At 42.8% G+C, this 20,994-nt stretch overlaps 2 protein-coding genes across 2 annotated transcripts in view; one reads left to right on the plus strand and one right to left on the minus strand.

Moving 5' to 3' along the window:
* The window catches only part of PLD1 (phospholipase D1), a 227,981-nt gene extending 221,223 nt beyond the window's left edge, over nt 1-6,758 (minus strand). The window contains exon 1 of the mRNA XM_044384107.3: nt 6,566-6,758. The gene's annotated coding sequence lies outside the window, so the exon portion shown is untranslated. The remainder of the gene's footprint in view (nt 1-6,565) is intronic.
* Nucleotides 6,759-16,282: 9,524 nt separating this feature from the next.
* Nucleotides 16,283-20,994, plus strand: part of TMEM212 (transmembrane protein 212) — a 32,529-nt gene continuing 27,817 nt past the window's right edge. Inside the window, exon 1 of the mRNA XM_044384622.2 lies at nt 16,283-16,441. Coding sequence (XP_044240557.2) covers nt 16,283-16,441 — 159 coding nt within the window. The remainder of the gene's footprint in view (nt 16,442-20,994) is intronic.

Raw genomic sequence — 20,994 nt, forward strand, 5'->3', positions numbered from 1 at the left:
TTTCACTTATCTCTGCTCTAAAATTTAGTATTTCCTTCCTTCTGCTAGCTTTGCGTTTAGTTTGTTCTTCTTTTTCTAGTTCCCTAAGTTGCCAAGTTGGGTTGTCAATTTGAGATCAGAAAGTGTCTACTTTTTTTTCTTAGCATTTACAACAGCCAAAAATGGAAACCCTGAATATACTCACACACAAACTGTAAACATTAGAAAAGCAGTTTAAAAAAAAACATTCAGAGAAATTCTGACATGACTGCATAGTAAGAGACCCTTCAGGGAATGTTCTTGGAGGTTCTTGGCCCTCCAAAGTAGAGATAGAAAAGATGGAAAGAGGGACCCAAAATTCAAAAGAGTAAGAATTTTATTAGAAAGTCTCAAGCCCTGAATAAGGGGCCTCACGATAAAGACTAAGTTCAAATTTAAAAGGCTATTTCCTAACACAATAGTTGGAGCAAGAAATAGGAGGAAGAAGAGATGAAATCATTGCTGGGTCAAACGGCAAAGAGAAAGCAAAAGAATTTAATTTCTATTTAAGCCTTGTCTTTATGAAAGGAATAACTTTCAAGCTAAAAAATAGAGAACAGCCAAAAGGCTTAAAGCTAAGATAAGTGAAGAATCAGATAAGAAGAGAACTCTTAACTCCTCTAAGTTCCAGTTTCTAAACCTAGATGTTTGACATTCCAGGATACTAAAAATACTGTGGTTGCAATTGCAGAGTCTGTGCTTGGTAATGAGTCAAGAAGAAGCTGAAGATCACCAGGAGACTGGAAAATGAAAACTGATGTCCAAGTGTCCAGCAAGAAAAAAAAATGTGACTCTAGATAATATGAACTAATCAGCCATAATTTACTGAACACCTAACCTATGCTAAACCCTGTGCATGGTTTGGGGGCTATAAGAGGAAAATAGAATCCCTAGCCTACAGGTAGCTTACATTCTAGCGGGGGACCAGATTAGAACATGAAAAGTTAACAGCGCTGCAGTAGAGATCAGTGTTACAGCGAAGACAGGAAGTGGGTACTGTGCAAGTCAGGGAGGGACAGCCTAACCCTACCTCGAGAGGTAGGCGGGGCTTGGGCGCAGATAGAGAGACTGACCTTCACCAGCTGATGGGTGGAAATGCTAGGGAGGAAGAATGAGCAAAAAGCAGGGAGAACGTGGGGTGGAAGTTTCCTCTGCTGGGTGAAGAAGAAAGACTATCTTCAGAGTGGGGGAGGTCTGGCAACAGTCATCTTAAGCTGGGCTTCTGGTTCATATGTCAGATTAAATATATATATATGTTGGAGGGCAGATGACGATGGTTTCACTTGGGGGTCAAATTCATTTAACGCAGGTAGGGCTTTAAGCTAATGCAAGTTGAGTTATCTGATCCTCTGATATCACTGTGACAAGTGGGGCAAAGCCTTGGCCACAGAAGAGTATAACCTCGAGGCAGTTGACTGGCCACTATTGACTGGTGGTTTCCACGGGACATCAGCAAGAACACCTGGGCACTGACGTGGCACCCATGCGGCTCCCTTGTGCAGATGACAGCCTGAGGTTGTGTTCTCTTGATCTAGGGGTTTCACGATGGTGATATCTCCAAGGCTACACCTCAGCCTTCCTTGACTCCCTCTGACTTGTTCAAGAATACTCGCTCTGCCCATAGGCCTGCAGACTTTTCTTTTTTACGGTTAGTCTCGCAGTTTTTGACCTGAGGGGTCAAAATTCTCTTACCCTTTTTTTCTGGTTTTGTTGTACTCATATCCCCTCAAAGTGCCCCTGATTCTTTGAGCTGGGGGAAGGGAAGGCAACAGGGGACTGAACAAGATGTGTGCATGGGAGAGGACAAGAGAGAGGAGTGGAGATAGGAAGCCATCCGAAAGGAAATTAGCCAAACTGTTTACAGGGCAAAGTAGTGAGATTTTGAGCAGCTTTTGTTTCCTTTTCTATGCATCTATTTTAAAAACCTGTTTGCAAAGAGCCACTTAGTACTTTTATAAACAGAAAACTACTCATGAATATTATTCTTTTTCTCAGATGAGGAAGAACCACAATGAGCCAGCAAGAGTTCCCCAGGAATTAGTTTAAGCCTGATATAATATTTGGATAGAACTATTGGGTGGATAAATCAAGGGAATGCGTGGTATTTCTGATTATTTTATTATGTGGAACCGAAGTCGATTGAATAATCATATCCCAAAAGTGTTTATTATAATGTGTGACTATCAACCTGAAGCAATGCTTTTAGTGGGCTGCCACAAGACTCCACATAGCTTCATCCAATACTTTACATGAAAATAACTAACTTGTGTTTATTAAATTTGCAGATGGAAACTGAGGGAACATATCAGAATCAAAGTTCACGATGACTTCAATAGAACAGGCAAGCGGGTCAAATTACTGAGATACCAAGCAGAGATAAGCGTCCAACTGGACCAATCAGCTCTCCACGGCTGGGATGGGAGACAACTGGAGAGAGAGTGGGTGTGAAGCCAGGAGTTTGACCTGCCTGCAGGCTCAGAATGATCTGTAACACTTCCCTGGCCCAAAGCTACCACGTTGTTAGCGTTGATGCAAATGCCACACCTAGAACAAGGTGAAGAATATTCCTCCCTTCTCTGATTAGATGACAACCTTCGTTACTTATATATTAGTGTCCTACTGGCCCCGTTGCATTGAGTGGAGGAGGGGGGAAAGCAGAGGTGTTCCTCATAGCAGAGAATCTGGGAGACATTTTCCAGTGCCAGTGGACCAATACAATGGCTGCCGGTCTTCTTGAAGTTCACACATTTGCTTGGATCCAATACTTAAATCAGCAAATGAACAGATACCTTTCTGCAATTTCCCTAACTTGTAACTTCCTCCCCATTGAGAGTATTTGTGCAAAAATGTTGCACAAGGACTTTCAAAAATTGTTAAAGCTATGCTTGTTTCTAAAGTCCAGGCAACAGTTGAATTTAAGATTCATGGATAGAGGATGTTTTCTACCCTCCTGTGCTAAAACCATGAACCTGGATTTGGTCCTAGGCAGAGAAGATGTTCTTTGAGATGACATCTCCTATAAGAGGAGCTTCCTACCTAGCTTGACTGGTATTGATTGATTGTTTGCCAAAAGTCTTAAGTTGGCATCTAGCATGACTGGGTGGCTCAGTCGGTTAGGCATCTGCCTTCTGCTCAGGCTGTGATCCCAGGGTCCTAGGATAGAGCCCTGCATTAGTCTCCCTGCTCAGCCGGGAGTCTGCTTCTCCCTCTGCCTCTCCCCCTGCTTGTGCACTGGCTCGCTCTCTGTCTCTTTCTCTCTCAAATAAATAAAATCTTAAAAAAAAAAAAGTTGGCATCTAGATATGCTCTCTGATTTAGTCATCTTATGAAATCTGCAGTGTATTTAGATATGAATAATTATAACCAAGTAGATAATAAACTTCTTACAGGCAGGAAACATGTACCTTTTAGGATTTTCATTTCTAGTCCTTTCATCTTTTTAAAATTAATTTTCTTTCTGTCTTCCTTTCTTTCTCCCTCTCTCTCATCTTCCTTTCTTTCTCTTTCTCTCTCTCTCTCTTTCTTTCCTTCTTTCCTTCTTCTTTTCCTTCTTCTTCCTTTCTTCCCCCCCTTCCTTCCTATCTTTCTATAGAGTCAAGCTGTACTAAACACAAAGCAGTTGATGACCGATAGTAATAGCCCCAATCTTTATGTAACAGAGGACCCCCAGGCTAGCCTAAACTGTTGCAAATTCAGACAAGCCTAGGGAGGTTTCAGGGCCAGCTGTATTTGTGTGAGGCCCAGGAGTCCCCTGGGAAAGAAAACTCACAAGGAAGGAGGAGTCAAGGCCAGGGGCTTGACTCAGAGATAATGGACTAGACCATACTAAGACCATCCGCCAAGGACTTGCAGCGGCGGGAGCATCACATCAGCTGTCGGATGAAGGCCCAGGGCCCCGGCAGCTGGAGGAAACAAGTGTGGGAGCCCGTGTGGCAGGAATAGCCGACTCCCAGAAGGAAACAGGAGACGTTCTCTTGCTGAATTCTGCAGGAGGGAATAAAGTCAGAGGAAAATGGTAGAGCCTAGAGAATCAGAGTGTTTTGAAATATTTTAGAAAAAAAATCTGAAGGGAAAACTGATGTACATCAAAGAACACATTCCCTTACCATTCATCATGAAAAAATGCTGATCAAAGGTACCTCCCTTGTGCTATAGGAGTAGGCCCTCTGTTTACAAACGCCACACTTAGGTTAAGGAGAGCCTATGGCTTGCTCATTCCAAAGCCACTCTAACAGGGGTATTCAAAAGGAAGACTTTTACTTGCTTAAAAGGGCACCCAGAAAAAGTTGCAAATCTCTCCTCTAAGGAAATAGAGCACAAAGTTTGCCTAACTGAAATTATTATACTTTTCAAAACATAACTAAATCGATGTTGGGAATACTTCTTTTATTCAACAAAAGTACAAGTGCTCTTTGAAATGTCTTTCTTATACTTACTGTCCTTAACCCAGTATTAACAAGAAAAAAGTGAGTTGATTTGGGGAAATTTTTTATTGCTATTATTATAAACACATAAAATGAATTCTCCACAGTGTGTGTGGGCTTCGCTGGTTGTAAGCAAACATCTCTAGGCTTTGATAATGCTAGACTTTCATACGCTTTTTATTAGCACCTTGCAATAATATGGTCTGCCCTCATCACTCCATTTTCTCATTCGTGGACCTCAGCGAGCACAACCTCAGGCTTCAGTCCAGGCCAACCTCAACCCTGCTGGGAGCATTAAGAACTTATGCTTTATCATTGGCCCAAAATGCATATAGTTGGGTTCTATAATGTTTTCCAGGGTTTCTTTTTCTTTTTTTTCTATCAAGAGAGGAGAAAAAAAATATAAATTGCATGTGGTCTAAAATGGACGTCTTTTAGAGATTGCAACTTGTGTTAACTACATAGCCTTGCTTCCTGTCCACAGAACATGTGCCCATTTCAATATTTACAGAATGTATTATTAGGGAACATAGAATAATAAAACATGAAATGAGGCAAAAGCATAGGAATTTGGCTTTTATTTTGCTTTTGGTAGAGAGATTTTTGTCTCAGTCTTGGAACGAACTTAAAAAATAGAGGTTGTTAAGCTAGGCTGGAAACAATTTTTTTTTATTATTATATTATGTTAGTCACCATACAGTACATCCCCGGTTTCCGATGTAAAGTTCGATGATTCATTAGTTGCGTATGACACCCAGTGCACCATGCAATACGTGCCCTCCTTACTACCCATCACCGGTCTATCCCATTCCCCCACCCTCCTCCCCTCTGAAGCCCTCAGTTTGTTTCTCAGAGTCCTTAGTCTCCCATGCTTTATTTCCCTTTCTGATTACCCCCTTTCTTTATCCCTTTCTTCCCCTACTGATCTGGAAACAATTTTTAAGCAAGAGCAGGAGCCATATTCACCTTTATGGAATCATGCAAATACAATCTGCTTGGAGAATAAAAAGGGATGGACGAGATTAGCAGAGGACATTAGAAGAGCTCATACAACGGCATTTAAAAAAAACAAACTTTGGTCAGTTTAGCATTAAGAAAAAACAAAGGGTAAGCATTTTGTAATTTGTGTGCGCATGTCTGTGTGTGTACATGGCAAGTCTATTTTCATAGCTCTTATGTTTCTTACCCCTCCACATGCCGGTAGACTTACCAAAAACGGTCCATTTGGTAAGATGGCAGAAACTTCCTCAATGTCTACCTCATGGTGCCTTTCCTTCCTGCCACTCACCAAATACATGATTTCCAAAATGGATGCTTTCAAAAATTCTTCTCTCCCTCCCTTTTATAGGAAATGGCCAATTTTCCTAACACATAAACGCCTCTGACCCCACATTTACAAGAACATGGATCGGGAGTTTGACCTATCCCTTTTGAAAAGTTGCCTATCTTTAACATGGAGCATAACAAGTGAAGTGAAAAGATCCTAGGGGATACTACTTTACATCATCATCAAGGCTATCAGGAGCGAGGAAAGGGGAACCCCTGTGAAGACAGAATTGGGAGAAAAAGTGGAATTCACTCTGTTTTTAAATATCCTAAGTGAATATGGTATAAAAACCACAAAGCATAGTTTTATCCTCAAAGGATGTAAAGGAAATAGAATTTTCAGAAGAGAAAGGCTGGTTTGTGCTGGGGAGAAAGCTGAAAAGAACATTTTATAAGAAAGTCAAACTTCAGCCAAGCACTTAGTTTTTCAGCCTGAGGCCTGAACTGTAAAAATTGGAAGGAACCCTCTCTTCAGGCCTAGGCGGAAGAGTTTGTATTATGGGTCCTAGCAGCTAACTTTCAGCTACATCTCTCCCTCTACGCTCAACTCGGTAATGGGATTAGGGTGCTTCCATTCTGGCTTCCCTCTTCCACTTGTCTTCCTGCTGAAAATCTAGGAATGTTATTAGCATCATTGCCTGATTATTGGCATTACAAATAGTTATTGGTAAATAACGAAAACTGAAAAAAATAACATGTTTAGCAACAATGTACGAGACATTGTTTTGTTACATGATAATGATTTTAAGCTCAGTATTAGATGATTATAACATTTGACTTGCAGAACTTTAACTCACTTTATGCTGAGTTTCTGTCACATTTATCCAAGTTGAGGGGTGCCTGGTTGGCTCAGTGCGTTCAGCGTCCGACTCGCGGTTTCAACTCAGGTCATGGTCTCGCTGTTGTGGGATCAAGCCCCGTGGCGGGCTCTGCGCTCAGTCCGGAGTCTGCTCCAGATTCTCTCTTCCTTCTCCTCTGCCCTTCCCCCTGCTCGCGTGCACTCTCTCTCTGTCTCTCTCTCTCTAAAATAAATAAATAACATTTTAAAAAAATTTTATCCAAGTTGAAACAACTGAGCAATGATGTTAAAGATTCATCTTTAATAGGAATTTCATTCCCTTTAAAACTTGGAGGTGAATTGAAAATTTGCCCTCTTCCTGAACCATGAAATTCTTAAAGCAGGACCTGTTTCTCCCTATGGTATTACCATTCAAACTGAACAGCTGAGCTAATCCTATGATGCATCTGTCACTAGAGGGGGTTAAAGCATTTCTGTCCTCTGCTGCCATGGGGAAAGAAAGGTTCTAGAAATTTGTCCTTTCTCCCCCTTGGAATGTGTGGGAGTATTAAACCCCAAATAGAACAGTGGTAAACTTTTTTTTTCATATTTTGTTTTTCTATAAACAAAGTTTATCTGTGGCCTTGTAGCAGACAGTCAGTTCCAGGAAACACCCCGCAACAATGTCATTCCCCTTGTGTTGCACATAATATAAAAACAGAGTTTAAGTAAATATTTGAATTAGGACCATTTGAAAAATTTGACTTTGGATTCGCCTTTCCCTGGTACGTATCGATCCCTTCTTTCCAGAGTGGCTGTTTCAGTGGATTCAGGGCGCCACACCTGAGCCATTTAAAGGAAGCTGCTTCCATGAAACAGACCAGCAGGGTAGCGTCTTAAAAAACGACATCTGCAGAATGGAACTCAAATTAGGAGGCTCAGCTTCTGCTGCGTAGCTAAGAAATCGGGTCTAGAAATAGCAGTAGAGCAACACCTAGTGCTAAACGTAGATATAGCAGAAAGATCAGCGGTCACAGCGGGCTTGCTAAACTGCCGGGGAAGGGTGCCGTTCGACAGCTCTTTGTACTGGTATCTTAACCGTGGAATTCATCTGTGAAATGACAGGCGTGGGCTAGCTGATCTCTCAGGTCCTGTTCCATTCTGCGATTCTGCAGCTGGGTCTAACTAGGTAATTTTCATTCTCATTGCCCCACGTGCTTTCTAGTGAGCTTGTCCATTGGGTCAAGGAGGCTTGCCTAGTAGCCTAGCTTTTATCTTAAATGTCAATTAGCTTTGGGTGGATCAAGAGAAACAAAAAGAAAGCCTTCTGTGCTGGGACAAGGAGATGGGGAAGTATCAAGAAATGCCCTTTTCTCCCCCTTTAAAAATAAATATATAAATAAATAAAAACCAGGGCAGGATATCTGCATTGTTGAAAAGGGAAAGGAAAGCGTGGGCCTTTGTGTACAAACACAACACCATCACCTGGTCAAAGTAGGCAATGTCTGGCCTGGGCTAGCCAACTCCTTATACCAGGATGATGCACTGAGTTTGTCAGTTGTCCTGTCTCAGAAAAGATCACAATATCATCTGCGTGGAAACACAATAGGAGTATTAGTTTGTATCATCAAATTCTCGTGAATAAGAATGTTATTTTATTATTTTTTTAATTTTTTAAGGATTTTACTTATTTGAGAGAGAGCTCCAGAAAGAGAAAGAGAACACAAGCAGGGGGAGGGACAGAGGAAGAAGCAGGCTCCCTGCTGAGCAGGAAGCCCAATGCAGGGCTCAATCCTAGGACCCTGGGATCATGACCTGAGCCTAAGGCAGACGCTTAAGCACTTAACCGACTGAGCCACGCAAGCGTCCTTTGTGAAAAAAAAATTTTTAATCTTTGCTATCACTTTTCTACAGAGTAGGGGAAAATACTTGTTATCTATGAAAAGTAGTCAGACAAAGAAATAGATAACACCTCTGAATATACAGAGACAAGTAAGAACCATTCGATTAGACAGATCACCAGTGAACATGAGCTGCTTTAAAAGCTGGCACCACCCTGAACTAAAAAGCACTTTAGAGCTTTCTCCCAGAGGCGGAAGTTCTTGCTAGACTCACGAGGTTGGTCTGTGACCTTGCGTCTTCCTCTATTTAACAATCATGTGGCAGTATGTCACATGCCGGTATAGCAAGGCCAAACACTCCCAGCGTGGGCACACCTCTCCCATATATTCACATACAATGCACGTGTATTTACAGTGCAGTCTCACAGCGGAGCGAGCTAACCCAGAAAATTTCCCTTGTGTTTCCGTGTGGATTTTCATGGGGAGGGGATGGAGAGATTCAAGGTACCAAAACATTAAATGTTTCTAAGTGAAGGCCTGAAGGACTAGCTTTGTCAGCAAAATGGTCTAGATAAACTAGGAACTGTGATAAGCAGTTTCTTTCACTCATTCACTCATTCACTCATTCATCAGTACTTCCTAAGCATCTACTATGGGCCAGGTATTGTTCTGGGCTCTGGAATGTAGCAGGGAGCAGCACAAAGTTCTTGCCTTCATGGAGCTTTCATTCTAGTTGGGAAGACACGCAGGGAACAAATGAGCCAAGGGCAATGAAGAATCAAGTCAGGTGGTAATGAGTAAGCTCAACAGAGGGAGGGGGAAAGAGATTGAGGAGAAAGGTCTGTGATGAGGGGCTTTTTGAGCGGAGACCTGGATGAATTGAGGGAGCGAGTCAACTGTTGCTCCATTCTTACTTAGCTCACGTTGCTTTCCTGCATTCTGAATATACAGAAAACTGAGGTTCCCAATATTTTAACCGTTGCTTGGAAAACAGGGTAAGGACTCTGTTTCCTGGCCAATCAGAAGTTGATTTAGAGGGGTGCCTGGGTGGCTCAGCCGGTTAAGAGTGCGACTCTTGATTTCGGCTGAGGTCATGATGTCAGGGTCATAATCTCAGAGTCGTGAGATTGAGCCCCATTTGGGCTCCCACACCAGATGTGGAGCCTACTTAAGATTCTCTCTACCTCACCTTCTGCCCCTACCCCCTCCTGGGCTCGCTCTCTCTCTCAAAAAAAAAAAAAAAAAGAATCTGATTTAGAGAGGTTAACCCTGCTGGCCCCTCTCTGCCCATGGATGGGGATTTGTCTTTTTGAGTTTGTGCACACCCAGATCCTCACTGAATTCTCGCCTCTCCACCTACACCAGGCACTGCACGACTTGGGATGTTACCAGTTCCCTCCCAGTTTGGCAACCCTTTTCAAGTAGCTAGAAAAGAAGAGTGATTTGGCTTTATGCTCCTTCAATCCTTACCCTTCCGGGCCTCTGCTGTGTGGGTTGATAAGTTTTAATTATTTTATGACACAGTCACCAGAGCTGGGCTGAGGTCACTAATTTGTTACTCAAAGGCTGTTAATGATGCAGCCGGTGGGTGCCGGCTCCCAGCTGGTGGGTGCCGGCCTCCTGGCTGCCTATTTGTGGGCCAGGAGGGCAAAGGGAGGCCTCTGCAGAGGAACTCGGCATGGGCTCTATCCGGCAGGAATCCGGTTGGCCAATAGACCATGTCCGTCCTGGTCTGGTCTCCGTTGCTGATACCAGCCAGACGTGGATGCAGTTGGTGGTTCCCGGTGCTGGAGGAGATAACATTTTTACTGATAAAGGCTGCTGGGAGCTAGGCGTTTTGGCCACGCAGGCACTTCAGCTCCTTGGGGATTTCTTTCAAGTCATGGAATCTGAGATATGGAAGGAATCTGAGAAATTATCTAGTCTAACCTCCACATGTCCCGGAGAAGGACACCAAGATAATGAGGGTTTTGGATTGACTCGAGGTCACACAGCCGTGGTCTCTTCCTGCTGCGTTAGACCGCTCCTCATCTTGCTCCTTTGTTTGGGCCTGTGCCCCCTCGGCCGGCCATTCAGCCACAATGCCTGCGACAGTCAGCCTCGTCCATCTCCAGCACGCGCGCCAAGCCCTGAGAAATGCAAAACTAGACACAGCAATGCTCTAGATACAAAGTCCAGATTTTTACGTCAATACATAGGAATGAAACTTTGGTTGTGGTTCTCCCCTTTGTCCTAATTTTATAAAAAGAAAGGGCGAGGAATGTCTCTCTGTGTGTCTCTCTCTGTCGCTGGGAGTAGAGTCGGCAGTTCTAAAAATGTCTCCTTTGTGCGCATGCGGCATCGCCTCCACTCCTATCACGCCCTGGGATTGGGTACAGCCCTATCTGGCACATGTCACGGATCAATTTCCATCTACGCGTATGTGTTTTAAAAGGTGTAGTACACCCGTGTCCTCATCTGCTAGTGGAAAACAAAAATTACAGACTCCCGAGTCAAGCATTCGTAGGTTCAAAACCAGGATTCCATGCTGATTAACTGTGTCACCGTCACTGTTTAACACCTGAAAAGCTGTAAAATGGAAAAAATAATGACAGAGGGCTTTAGTGAAACCATCTGCACTGTTCCTGCCTCTCTGTTGCCTTTAACGTGGATATAATGGGATCCAAAAATGTTTAGTTTCTCACTGAACAGTTTGGTTCTTTCCTTTTTCAAAAATGCCAAGAGAAGGAACTAAATGAATATACATTTCCTGTTTAAGAGGATTTAAAGCTTTGTCCCTAAAAGCAACTTAGAAACACGCACAACCTGAGAACATTTCAGGATACTTAGAACGCCTTCTTTCTCATCCCACTTTTCTTGCCCTTTCCCTCCATTTATTTCCCTTTTGTCCACCCTACAAATATCTTTTGTAAAATGTACATGAGTGGCCCATGGCTTCCATCGCTCCTCTGTCCCGGAATCAACTCTGTCCAGACCCAAGCTTGGGATCCGTGAGTGACGCAAGATGCTGTTTTTGGCTTCGGGAATGTTTTCCTCTATGTTCTGACTCCTCTCTTGTTGTCCTTCTTTCCTCTCCATCTTCTCTCCACCTCTCTTCCCCAGACACCCCCACTGTTTCTCTCTTCCTGTTTTCTTAGTTTCTTCCCCCGCCCAGAGCAGAGAGCACCGATCAGTCACAGCCGCTGTCGCAATCCCACTTCTATCTGTGGCTCCTCTATCTCCGTGATTAAACAAGATAGGAGCAGCCTTTCGAAAAGACAGACGATCTCCACAGTAGCCTGTGGGAGGCTGCCTGGTGAGGTCAAGTCTGCCAATACGAGCGTTTCCTTGCAGCTGCAGGGCTTGGGAGAGCAAACTGACAGCTAGCTGCATACGTTTGCCGGTGACACACTTAAGTTGTTTTGCTTTGCAAAAACATGGGAAAATTCTGATAAATTCCAGATGATTTCAAAACACATCCGAGGGTCAGATATACAAAAGGCAGATAACATCTAAACTAGGTAAGTACAAGTTGATGCACAAGTCTCTATTTGGGTCCAAACATCTTGCAGATTGGAAGGCTTTAAATGTGACAATTCCCAGCTAGGGATGATAACAACTGAACTTCGCTCTCCTTAAACCCCAAGCCATTATGAGAAGAGAGGATTCACTCAAAGTTGAAGTCGAATGGCTAGTAAAAAGCAGAAGGAAATGTGCATTATGAAGGAGCGTTAGAAAGGTTTGTTTTAATCCAGTGAAGAAACTGGAATAGCTGGAAAGACAAAAGAGTATATAAACGACACCCATCATTGAGTGTGCAAGACTGGTGTATCTTCCCAGTGTAACCTAACATACCTGTTGCATCACCCCTATTCGAGGAAGACCAGTGCCATGTTCATGCTAAAGGGGGGACAGAGCAGCTTTTCCTTATACTCCTTACCCTGTGACCTGCAGGCATCGATATTCTTGGGGATTATTGAGCCAGCGTGGCTGTATGTCTGCGTAGAAGTTAGACCTTTCATTTTATGCAGTTCACAGAACTATTGTTTTTCCTTTTGTTCTCTCACATTTTAATTTAAAATGTTCAGACCTATAGAAAAGTTGGGAAAAAAGCATAAAGAACACTAACTTAACTAGTTTCACCAATAGGACATTCTCTTATAACTATCATGTCATTCATACTCAAGATACTCAGCATTGATACACTAATAAAATCCATTCTTATTTTTATTTTATTATTTTTTAAAGTCTTTATTTATTTAAAGAGCGAGAACGATCAGGGGGAGGGGCAGAGGGAGAGAGGAACTCTCCAGCAGACTCGGAGATGAGCGCAGAGCCCAATGCACTGCTTGATCCCACAGCCCTGAGATCATGACCTGAGCTGAAATCAAGAGCCAGACCACCAACTGCCTGAGCCACCCAGGTGCCCCATAAAATCCGTATTTAAATATCCCCAAATGTCTCAGCGATCTTTTATTATCTTTTGTGACGTGGGCAATTTTTGAAGAGTCCAGGCTAGTGTTTTTTAAAATGTCCCTGTAATCTAAAAAAAAATAAAAATAAAAATAAAATGTCCCTGTAATCTGAATTTGTCTGATCATTTCTTTGTGAGTAGAGTCAGGCTGAACATGTTTGCCAAAAACACCACGCATGTGAAGGTGTGTGCTTCCCTTGTATCATTTCGGGAGGCAGTGACGTCACTGTGTCCTGGTGTTGGTGATATCAAGCCTGATCACTCGGCTCAGGTGGTGATTGCCATATTTTCCATTGTAGAGGGAGTGTTTTCCTCTGTGTTTGAATCGGTTACTGCACGGGGTTAGCAGTGTTCATATTCTCATTTTTCATTCCTTTTGTAGATCTTAGATGGAATCCTTAGTCCTAAACCCAGGTCTCTCTCATATCAAAGTTCATGCTCTTTCTGCTACCGGAGTTCTCTCTCTACTATGAAAAAAATGAAACGGGTCACCTGAAGCTGCTGGGACAATAAAGCATTTTAATTTCATCTCTTGTTTAGCGCTCCATTCTCTTTTATCTTGGCAAAAATGGACCCCTTCCGGAACTTTGAAACCTCCTTTAAAAAAAAACCCCAGACCGTAGCACATGCAGGCTATTTCCAGGGCTCACACGTAGAGGAACATATCCAAAGGGGCAGAGTATCCAAATCAGCTTCTCTCCCTCAGTCAGCATCGGTGACGTTATCCCACATCTTTTGGGGGTCTGGATTACATTTTTTTTTTCTTCTTTGTTTCTTCTTCTTCTTCTTCTTCTTCTTCTTCTTCTTCTTCTTCTTAGTGGCAAAGCTGGATTAAAAAGTTTGGTGCAACTTCTGCCATTCTTTCCTGAGCGAAGGTTGCTGGATCCCCTTGGGTGAGAGGGAAGGTAGGGTCTGCAAAGCAGAGAGCAAAGACCTTGACCCCACCGCCTTCACGGAAGATTACAGATCCACCTTCCAGCGGTGCCGAAGGGGAGGCAGGGAGCCCCGGAGGGGGCAGGAGGGGGGCCCTGTGAGCCTTGCTGGCTGCAGACACCGGGAGCACAGATGACATGGCCCAGCTGAGAGGAAGCCCTGGTCGGAGGCAGAATTACACTTTCTCTTCTTTCCCAGTAGCTGCCCTCCCTGAAAGTCCCTGTGCTTTAAGGAAATTAGTGCGGATAGATTCCAGCGGGAAGGGGCGGCTGGGAAACACCTTGTGAGAAATCCCTAGCTCTACCTCTGCCCCTTCTCTTCGTTGCACTAAGGGGCAACGACACTTCTCATCATGGGTATACTCAGGTTCATAAGCCACACTGGCCATGTCAGGCTTAGCCTGTCAGTGTTACAAACACTAAAAAATCCCCCCCAACTTAAAACAAAAAATATTCTCTTTGTTTGCCATCCTTGTACTGTTTAACATGAGTATTTCAACAGTCTTTATTTTCCAAACATGCAAACAGGAGAGAGTGATCTGACCCATGGTATTTGACATGTCACATAGCTATGACCTTGAGATAAAAAGTAAAGGAAAAAGTCAAAACAGCCCAAACCGAATACTAACACAAACACGTCTTTCTTCAGCCCAGATCCCTTGCCTCTGTCACCAGGGGACACACTAGCATTGGCACGCAGCGGCGTCCTGGACACACACAGCTCTAGGCCGGGGCAGACCCTCGGGGCCGCAAGTACAGCGGGAAGGTCTGAAGTAGTCATTCATTAATTCAGCAAATGTGTGTTAAGTCTCTACCATGGGCCAGACACAGTTCTAGGTGTTGGGAACGTCTTATACATCTAGGGGATGCATAAGGCTCGGAAGGCCTCTACCCTTGTGGAACCTACCTAGTGGCATGAGGAAGAAAGAGAGAGAGAATATACTCCCGCAGTGTTGAGAGGAGATGGGAGATAACAGCCAGAGCAGAAAGCCTGAGCTGGTTTCCTCAGTCCTGTGTATCCAGGAAGCAACTGCTCCAAAATCTGGGTCCCACGGTGGAATGGCTATTAAAGGCAGAAAGACAGAAAGAAAAAAAAGCAGAGAATCCGAGAGCAGCTTCCCTCCTCCCTGGACATGGAAGGTTCCTTTGGGAGCTGCGTAAGATGCAGTACGATGCAATAAGATAATGTATAAAAGCAAGAGTAATGACAGGGCCTCTGTTCCTTGCCGAAATGCCCAGCGTAACAATAGGTAAAGGACTAAGCTTCTTCGTTCTGCGGAGCCCGGTGCTGAGCGTTTCACATGTATTGGCTCATTTACTTTTCTCAATCACCACCTGGTGAGATAAACACTAATTTTATTCCCATATGAAGAAACAGACCTAGAAAGCGAAGTGGCTTGCCCTTGCCCAGGGACACATACCTGGCAGATAATGGATCCTCCGTCTCATGCCAAAATCCATGTTCTAAACCACTGCATTTCCATCCATAAAATTATTTTTCATCATCTCATTTAAGGGAAAGGCATTTATATTGAATAGGAAAATTATTCAGATATCTTCAGAAAGTGGTCTGTGTTTCCAAGATTTTATCTTAGAAGAGACAAACATGTCCTATTAGTCAAAAGCAAATATGTACCACTTCCTCAAATGCGTGAGAAATTAAGAAATGAACTTTTACAGTCGCTTACATGTACAGGAGCCCAACATCCAAAACTTGAATTATGATTTAAGAATGATTGGAGGTCCGAATTTTATGCAGCTAATAATTACTCCTCAAAGTTTATTTCGCAACTACGTACATGTCCATCTTTGTCCTCTACCTGATATTTGAATTAACTGTAAAATAAGGTAAAGCTGGTTTCATGAAAACAAGCCAGAACTCCATAATGAAGCCTATGCCTCTTTGGGAATGGAACCGTGTCAAAAATCTTTATCAAAAATTCAAAACTAATTGTCGTAGAATTGAATTTTGAAAGATGGGGAGAGGTCTTGTTTTTGCTCTAAATCATTTAAATTCCATGTAATGAAAAGTGATCAGAGTGCTTATTTTTACTTTGTTTTGTGGGAAATTGTGCTGGGAATGTGGATCTATTGTGCACAAAGGATGTTGGCTTTAGGCTGCAGCCACCAGGCGGGTTGAGTTGAGAAACAATGAGCTCAGTCAGCAAGCCTTTGAGTCTGATTAAGCCCGGAAGTGGGCGCTCACCACGACAGGGCAGAATGAAGGGAATGGAGGCCGTAGTCCAAAACAAGGAACGACTTCTCTCTCTCTCTCTCTCTCTTAGTAAACTAGTATTAGAATTTATCCTATCAAATTTATGTCAAGGATTATTTCATTACATGTTATTATCTTTGGTGAAACAAATAGAAGCTTGTTTCCAAGTAGATCAACAGTCCACATGTGTCATGGCTACCGTCTCTAAGACACTTCTGTTTACTGAGGCCTCACATACCCTCATGTTTTGGTAACAAAACATCTTTGAGATCGAGGACCCAAGTCACAGAAGAAAATGCAGAGCCTATACCAGGCTGCTGGCCGGATTCTCATTTCCCTGGGGATTCTCAGTGTGTTCTCTGGAGTTATCGCTTTCTTCCCTGTCTTTTCTTGCAAGATTTGGTTCACAGGATGGAGTGTCTGGATTGCTTGTCCCATCTGGAATGGAGCTTTGGTAGGAAAATGTTTGATTACGTATATTGAGAGAATAAAGAAAGAAGGGAGGGAGAGAAGGAAAAGAATAGCCCGTCCTTTCTAGGTTTTCTAACAATACAGAGAAATCCAAATTCTAAGGAAATGAGAATTTACCGTAGAACATTGATTTCCATTAGTTGCCTCTTAAAAGTAGGATCTTTCTTAATACCATTTTATCATATATACCATCATGTGTACTATAATGAAATGCTGTTCAAGAAATTCTTAAAAAGTTATTTTAATCTTCTCACCTTGGTATTCTCTTTTGTGAAATCTGAATTTATAAAAAATGTAAACCATAAAAAATAATGTAAAAATGGAGAACAAAGTAAAATAATTTTCAGACTAATGCTTTCACTGGAAACACCGAGGTGTGTCGACATGATCCAAAGATTTGCAAGCCCCAAATCTTAGTTCTCCCACATTTGTCCTTGCATGCACCTGTTTGCACTGAAAGTCATTCTAGAAGGTGGGTGATGTACCTCTCGAACGTCGCAGGTCATTAGGAAAGGGTGCATGGGCCCAGTACAAGCCCGCGCTCCACGTCTGCTGATTGAATGACTGCACGAATGAAGGGTTGCACTGGTACCCCAGCTCTGGGGGTCAAAGAAATGAACACATCTAGCCCTGCGAATGCATGTCTTCCATGGTGGTGTGGTTTAAGAGGAGTTACAGAGGCTTGCAACAAATCCTTCTCTCATTGCTTCCTGCGATGCCAGACATTCACCACTGGAGACTAGAGAATTTTGACTTTAAAGGCCTTTTGATCTTTAGCAGTTTTCTATTAAAACGTAGCCACTCTTGAGAGAGGCAATATCTTAAGTCTTAAAAAAAAAAAATTCAACTTTAGCTGGAATATCACCTAGAACATACCATTTTAATCTATTTATCAAATAAATATGTATTGATAGCCTACTGCATGCTTGAGTTACGATGGAAAAAAACAAACAAACAAACAAGGTCTCAATTGTTAAAAAAAAACAAAAACAAAAAAACTCCATCTAGTGGTTTCAAGGATCTCAAGAAGATGGGAGAAAGCAGAATGGTGGGAGTGTGGAACTGAACAAGGAAAGGGTGGGATGGTGTTTTCTTTTTTCTTTTCTTTTCGAATACGTTCTTTTACATCTGCCTCCCCAGTCTTGCCCATCTGCTCTTTCCGCCATCTCCTGCCTGAAGCCATACGTTCATTCAAAGAAATATTTATTAAACATCTACTGAATGCAAAGATGACAGTTACATTGATTCAAGCCGCTGCCACACTTTTCACTGATCACCCAGAGTAAGAAAAACATTTCACATCAGGACCTACAATGTACGTAAATACATCTATATAATTCTCTCTAGGTAAATAGGTTGATTTGGATACATACATATAACTAAATCTATATAACAAAAGTTTCATAAAACAATATTTAGCTTTCTATGTGAAATGAATTCTGGCATTTTCTATTCTATTAATTTCTTTTAATTCTGATTTCAGAACTGACCCAAAGTTTAAAACCACAATTCTAGTCCAACACTGTATCCCTTTTTAAAAATTCTTTGTTTAGCCCTGCTATCATAGAATATTCAACAGACACTGAGATTTGATTAGAATCAAAAATTATTGAATGTAGGCTTGTTCTATGCCAATATCTGTTTTATCAGTTAGACCCAGAGAAATGACGAGATCTGTGTCCAGCATATAGCTAGTTGGTGGCTATTTGATTCCGAGATTGACACATGCGGAATTGGAATCCAAAAGGTAGGACTGGGGCAATGGGGCCTATGTTCAAGTCCAGATTCTGACATTCTTGGTATATGGCAAGAGCTGGACCCTCACTCAGCTAGTTCTTCATTGCTTTTACCTAGAGCACAAGGAATTTTGCAGGTAAAGAGAGTCTGTGTGACACTATCTAACCCTAAGATGGTCAGTGAGAACGACCAAATTTGAACAAAGCTTGTATAATAAAGAGCTTTGCCAATTTTAAAGCTCTACACACATGCTAGTTAATATCATGCCCTTTGTTTGTGCTGTGAAGGAGGAAACCTACCCTCCAGGTGCAGGGAGGGTACCCTTCACATGGGGACTTCATTTCCTGCTCTCAGGGAGACAGAGGAGAGTAAGTGTTCTTGCACCAGCTGTTTCTTAAATAACTTTAATTCAAAATAATCAATATGCCAAAGTTGCATATTTGGGGGCCACCTGCCCTGAATCCCATCAGTGCCCAATCTCTGTCCAAACCCTTCCTTCCTAATCTCTTGCCATCTGCTCACTTTCCCATTCCATCCCCTGATGAGCAGCCGAGTTCCCCATCCTGTTACCTTCCAGAACCTCATCTCCTACCACTCTTCCCTTAGGTCATTCCATCCCCCTAGCCATCACACTGGCTCCTTGTTATGTTCAAATATTCCAAGGTGTGTTATTTGCCTCAGGGCCTTTGCACTGTCTGTTTTCTGCCCTAAGCCTCTTCCCACACATGGCTTGTTCCCTAACTTCCTTTAATTTTTGAAGACATGTCACTTTCTCCTTGATGCTTTCCTTCATTACCCTCATTATTCTACTTAAAATTGTAAATTTCCCTCACACCTGGCATCCCCAATTTCTCATTCCCGGTTCTGTTCTTTTCCCCATGGCCCTTGTTACCATCTAATATACTATATAATGTACTTATTTATTGTTTGTTTGTATGCCTCCCAAAAAAAGGTATATATTATGCAAGGGTGGGGATTTTTTTTTTCTTTTTGTTTACTGCTGGACCTCCAGCACTCGGAACAGAGTGAGTCACATACTAGGTGTTCAATAAATATTGTTCAATAAATACGGTTGAGTAAGTGAATGAGTCCCATGCTCTGGTGGTACAAAATTTTCACACCATTGAACTCTGATTAGGTTGCAAGGACTAAAAGTCAAGCTGGTATTGATACTAAAGCAGGGGGAAAAATCCTCATGAGAAGGAAAGCAATAAGAATGCTCACTCTTTCAGTGATGTCTAAGTTTGGAACAATGTGATTTTTTTCTTTTTCCTAGTGAGTTTCCTAGCGAACCACAGCTCTATCTCATCAGGGTCAACTTCAAAAGGTCTCTGATTCATTCCACAACCTTCTACCAGTCACTTTTGTTTGTTTTGTTTTTAAAGATTTATTTATTTATTTATTTATTTATTTATTTATTTGAGAGAGGGAGAGAGAGAGAGAGCATGGAGGGCGGGGCAGAGGGAGAGAGAGAGAGAGAGAGAGAATCCCAAGCAGACTCCCTGCTGAGCTCAGGGTCAATGCAGGGCTCCATCTCACACCCTGAGATCATGACCTGAGCCAAAATCAAGAGTCGGACGCTTAACCAACTGAGCCACCCTGGCGTCCCTACCAGTCACTTCTTAACTTGCCTGCAGAGTGAATCTTCCTCTGGTGGAAAGACAATTTGTACATTTCAATCATATTGATATTTCCTTTTGCAAAAGGCTCCATATCTCTTTTGAGACTTACAAAAGATAGATTTTTATGAATGATACAGAACTTTGTATTTGTTCAGTGCTTTCATTCCAGACTTTCTAAATTCTTTGCAAATATCAGTCCTCAGACTCTCCTAACTCTCTTCTGACAGCCACATGATAAGCAGATTTCCTCTAATTTCTGAACTAGGTTATTTAAAGGCATCAGCTGCTAGAAAGTATGCAGCAGAGAGATCACAGTGCCTTAAGGACTGGGCTCTACTTGGCTCCTGGAGAACGTGGCTTGGCAACTCCGGTGAGTTAGTTAATGGCAAGTGGAGTGCTGCACCCAGAATCCTGCCTGGAGACAAGACCTTAGGAGAAAGGCCCCAGTGTCCTCCTCAGTCAGAGAAGGCACTTGATTATACCATCACTTGAGCCTCTTACAGCTTCAACAGTCCTATGATTTCCAAACACCTGATGGCCAATTTTCCACTTGAATATTCTAAACTTCTTTTTTTTTTAAAGAGTTTTATTTATTTGAGAGAGACAGTGGCGGGGGGGAGCACAAAGGGAGAGGGAGAAGAAGACTCCCCGCTGAGCAGGGAGCCTGATACGGGGCTCGATCCCAGGACCCCGAGATCATGACTTGAGTTGAAGGCAGACGCTTAAATAACTGAGCCCTCCAGGTGCCCCTAGAGATCCCAAGCTTCTTTAAGCTCAGCTTGTCCCCTCCAAATCATCTCATCACCAAAAGCAATGATTTCGTCTCCTGACTTTCCTGGCTCTGAACCCAATTTCAAACTCTAGAGTGACTTTTGACTCAATCCTTCCCACCAAACTAGTGCTTCTCAAACTGTAATGTGCATATGTATCACCCTGGGGATCTTGTTTAAATGTATAAAGCTTGGTTCAGGCCTGAGACTCTGCCTGTCTCACAAGTTTCCAAGGGATGCCAATTGGTTCTAGGACTGTGCTCTGGGCAACGGTGCCCTAAACCAACCTACCCTTGGCCCCACTCCTACCCCACTGCATCCATCCATTGCCAGCTAACTTTTATTTTTCCTGTGAAGCATATCCCTATGCACGCTTTCCTCTCATTCTCAGTGTGCACCACCTCCCC

Source organism: Ursus arctos, unplaced genomic scaffold (genome assembly GCF_023065955.2).
Source record: "Ursus arctos isolate Adak ecotype North America unplaced genomic scaffold, UrsArc2.0 scaffold_4, whole genome shotgun sequence".
Classification (NCBI taxonomy): Eukaryota; Metazoa; Chordata; class Mammalia; order Carnivora; family Ursidae; genus Ursus; species Ursus arctos.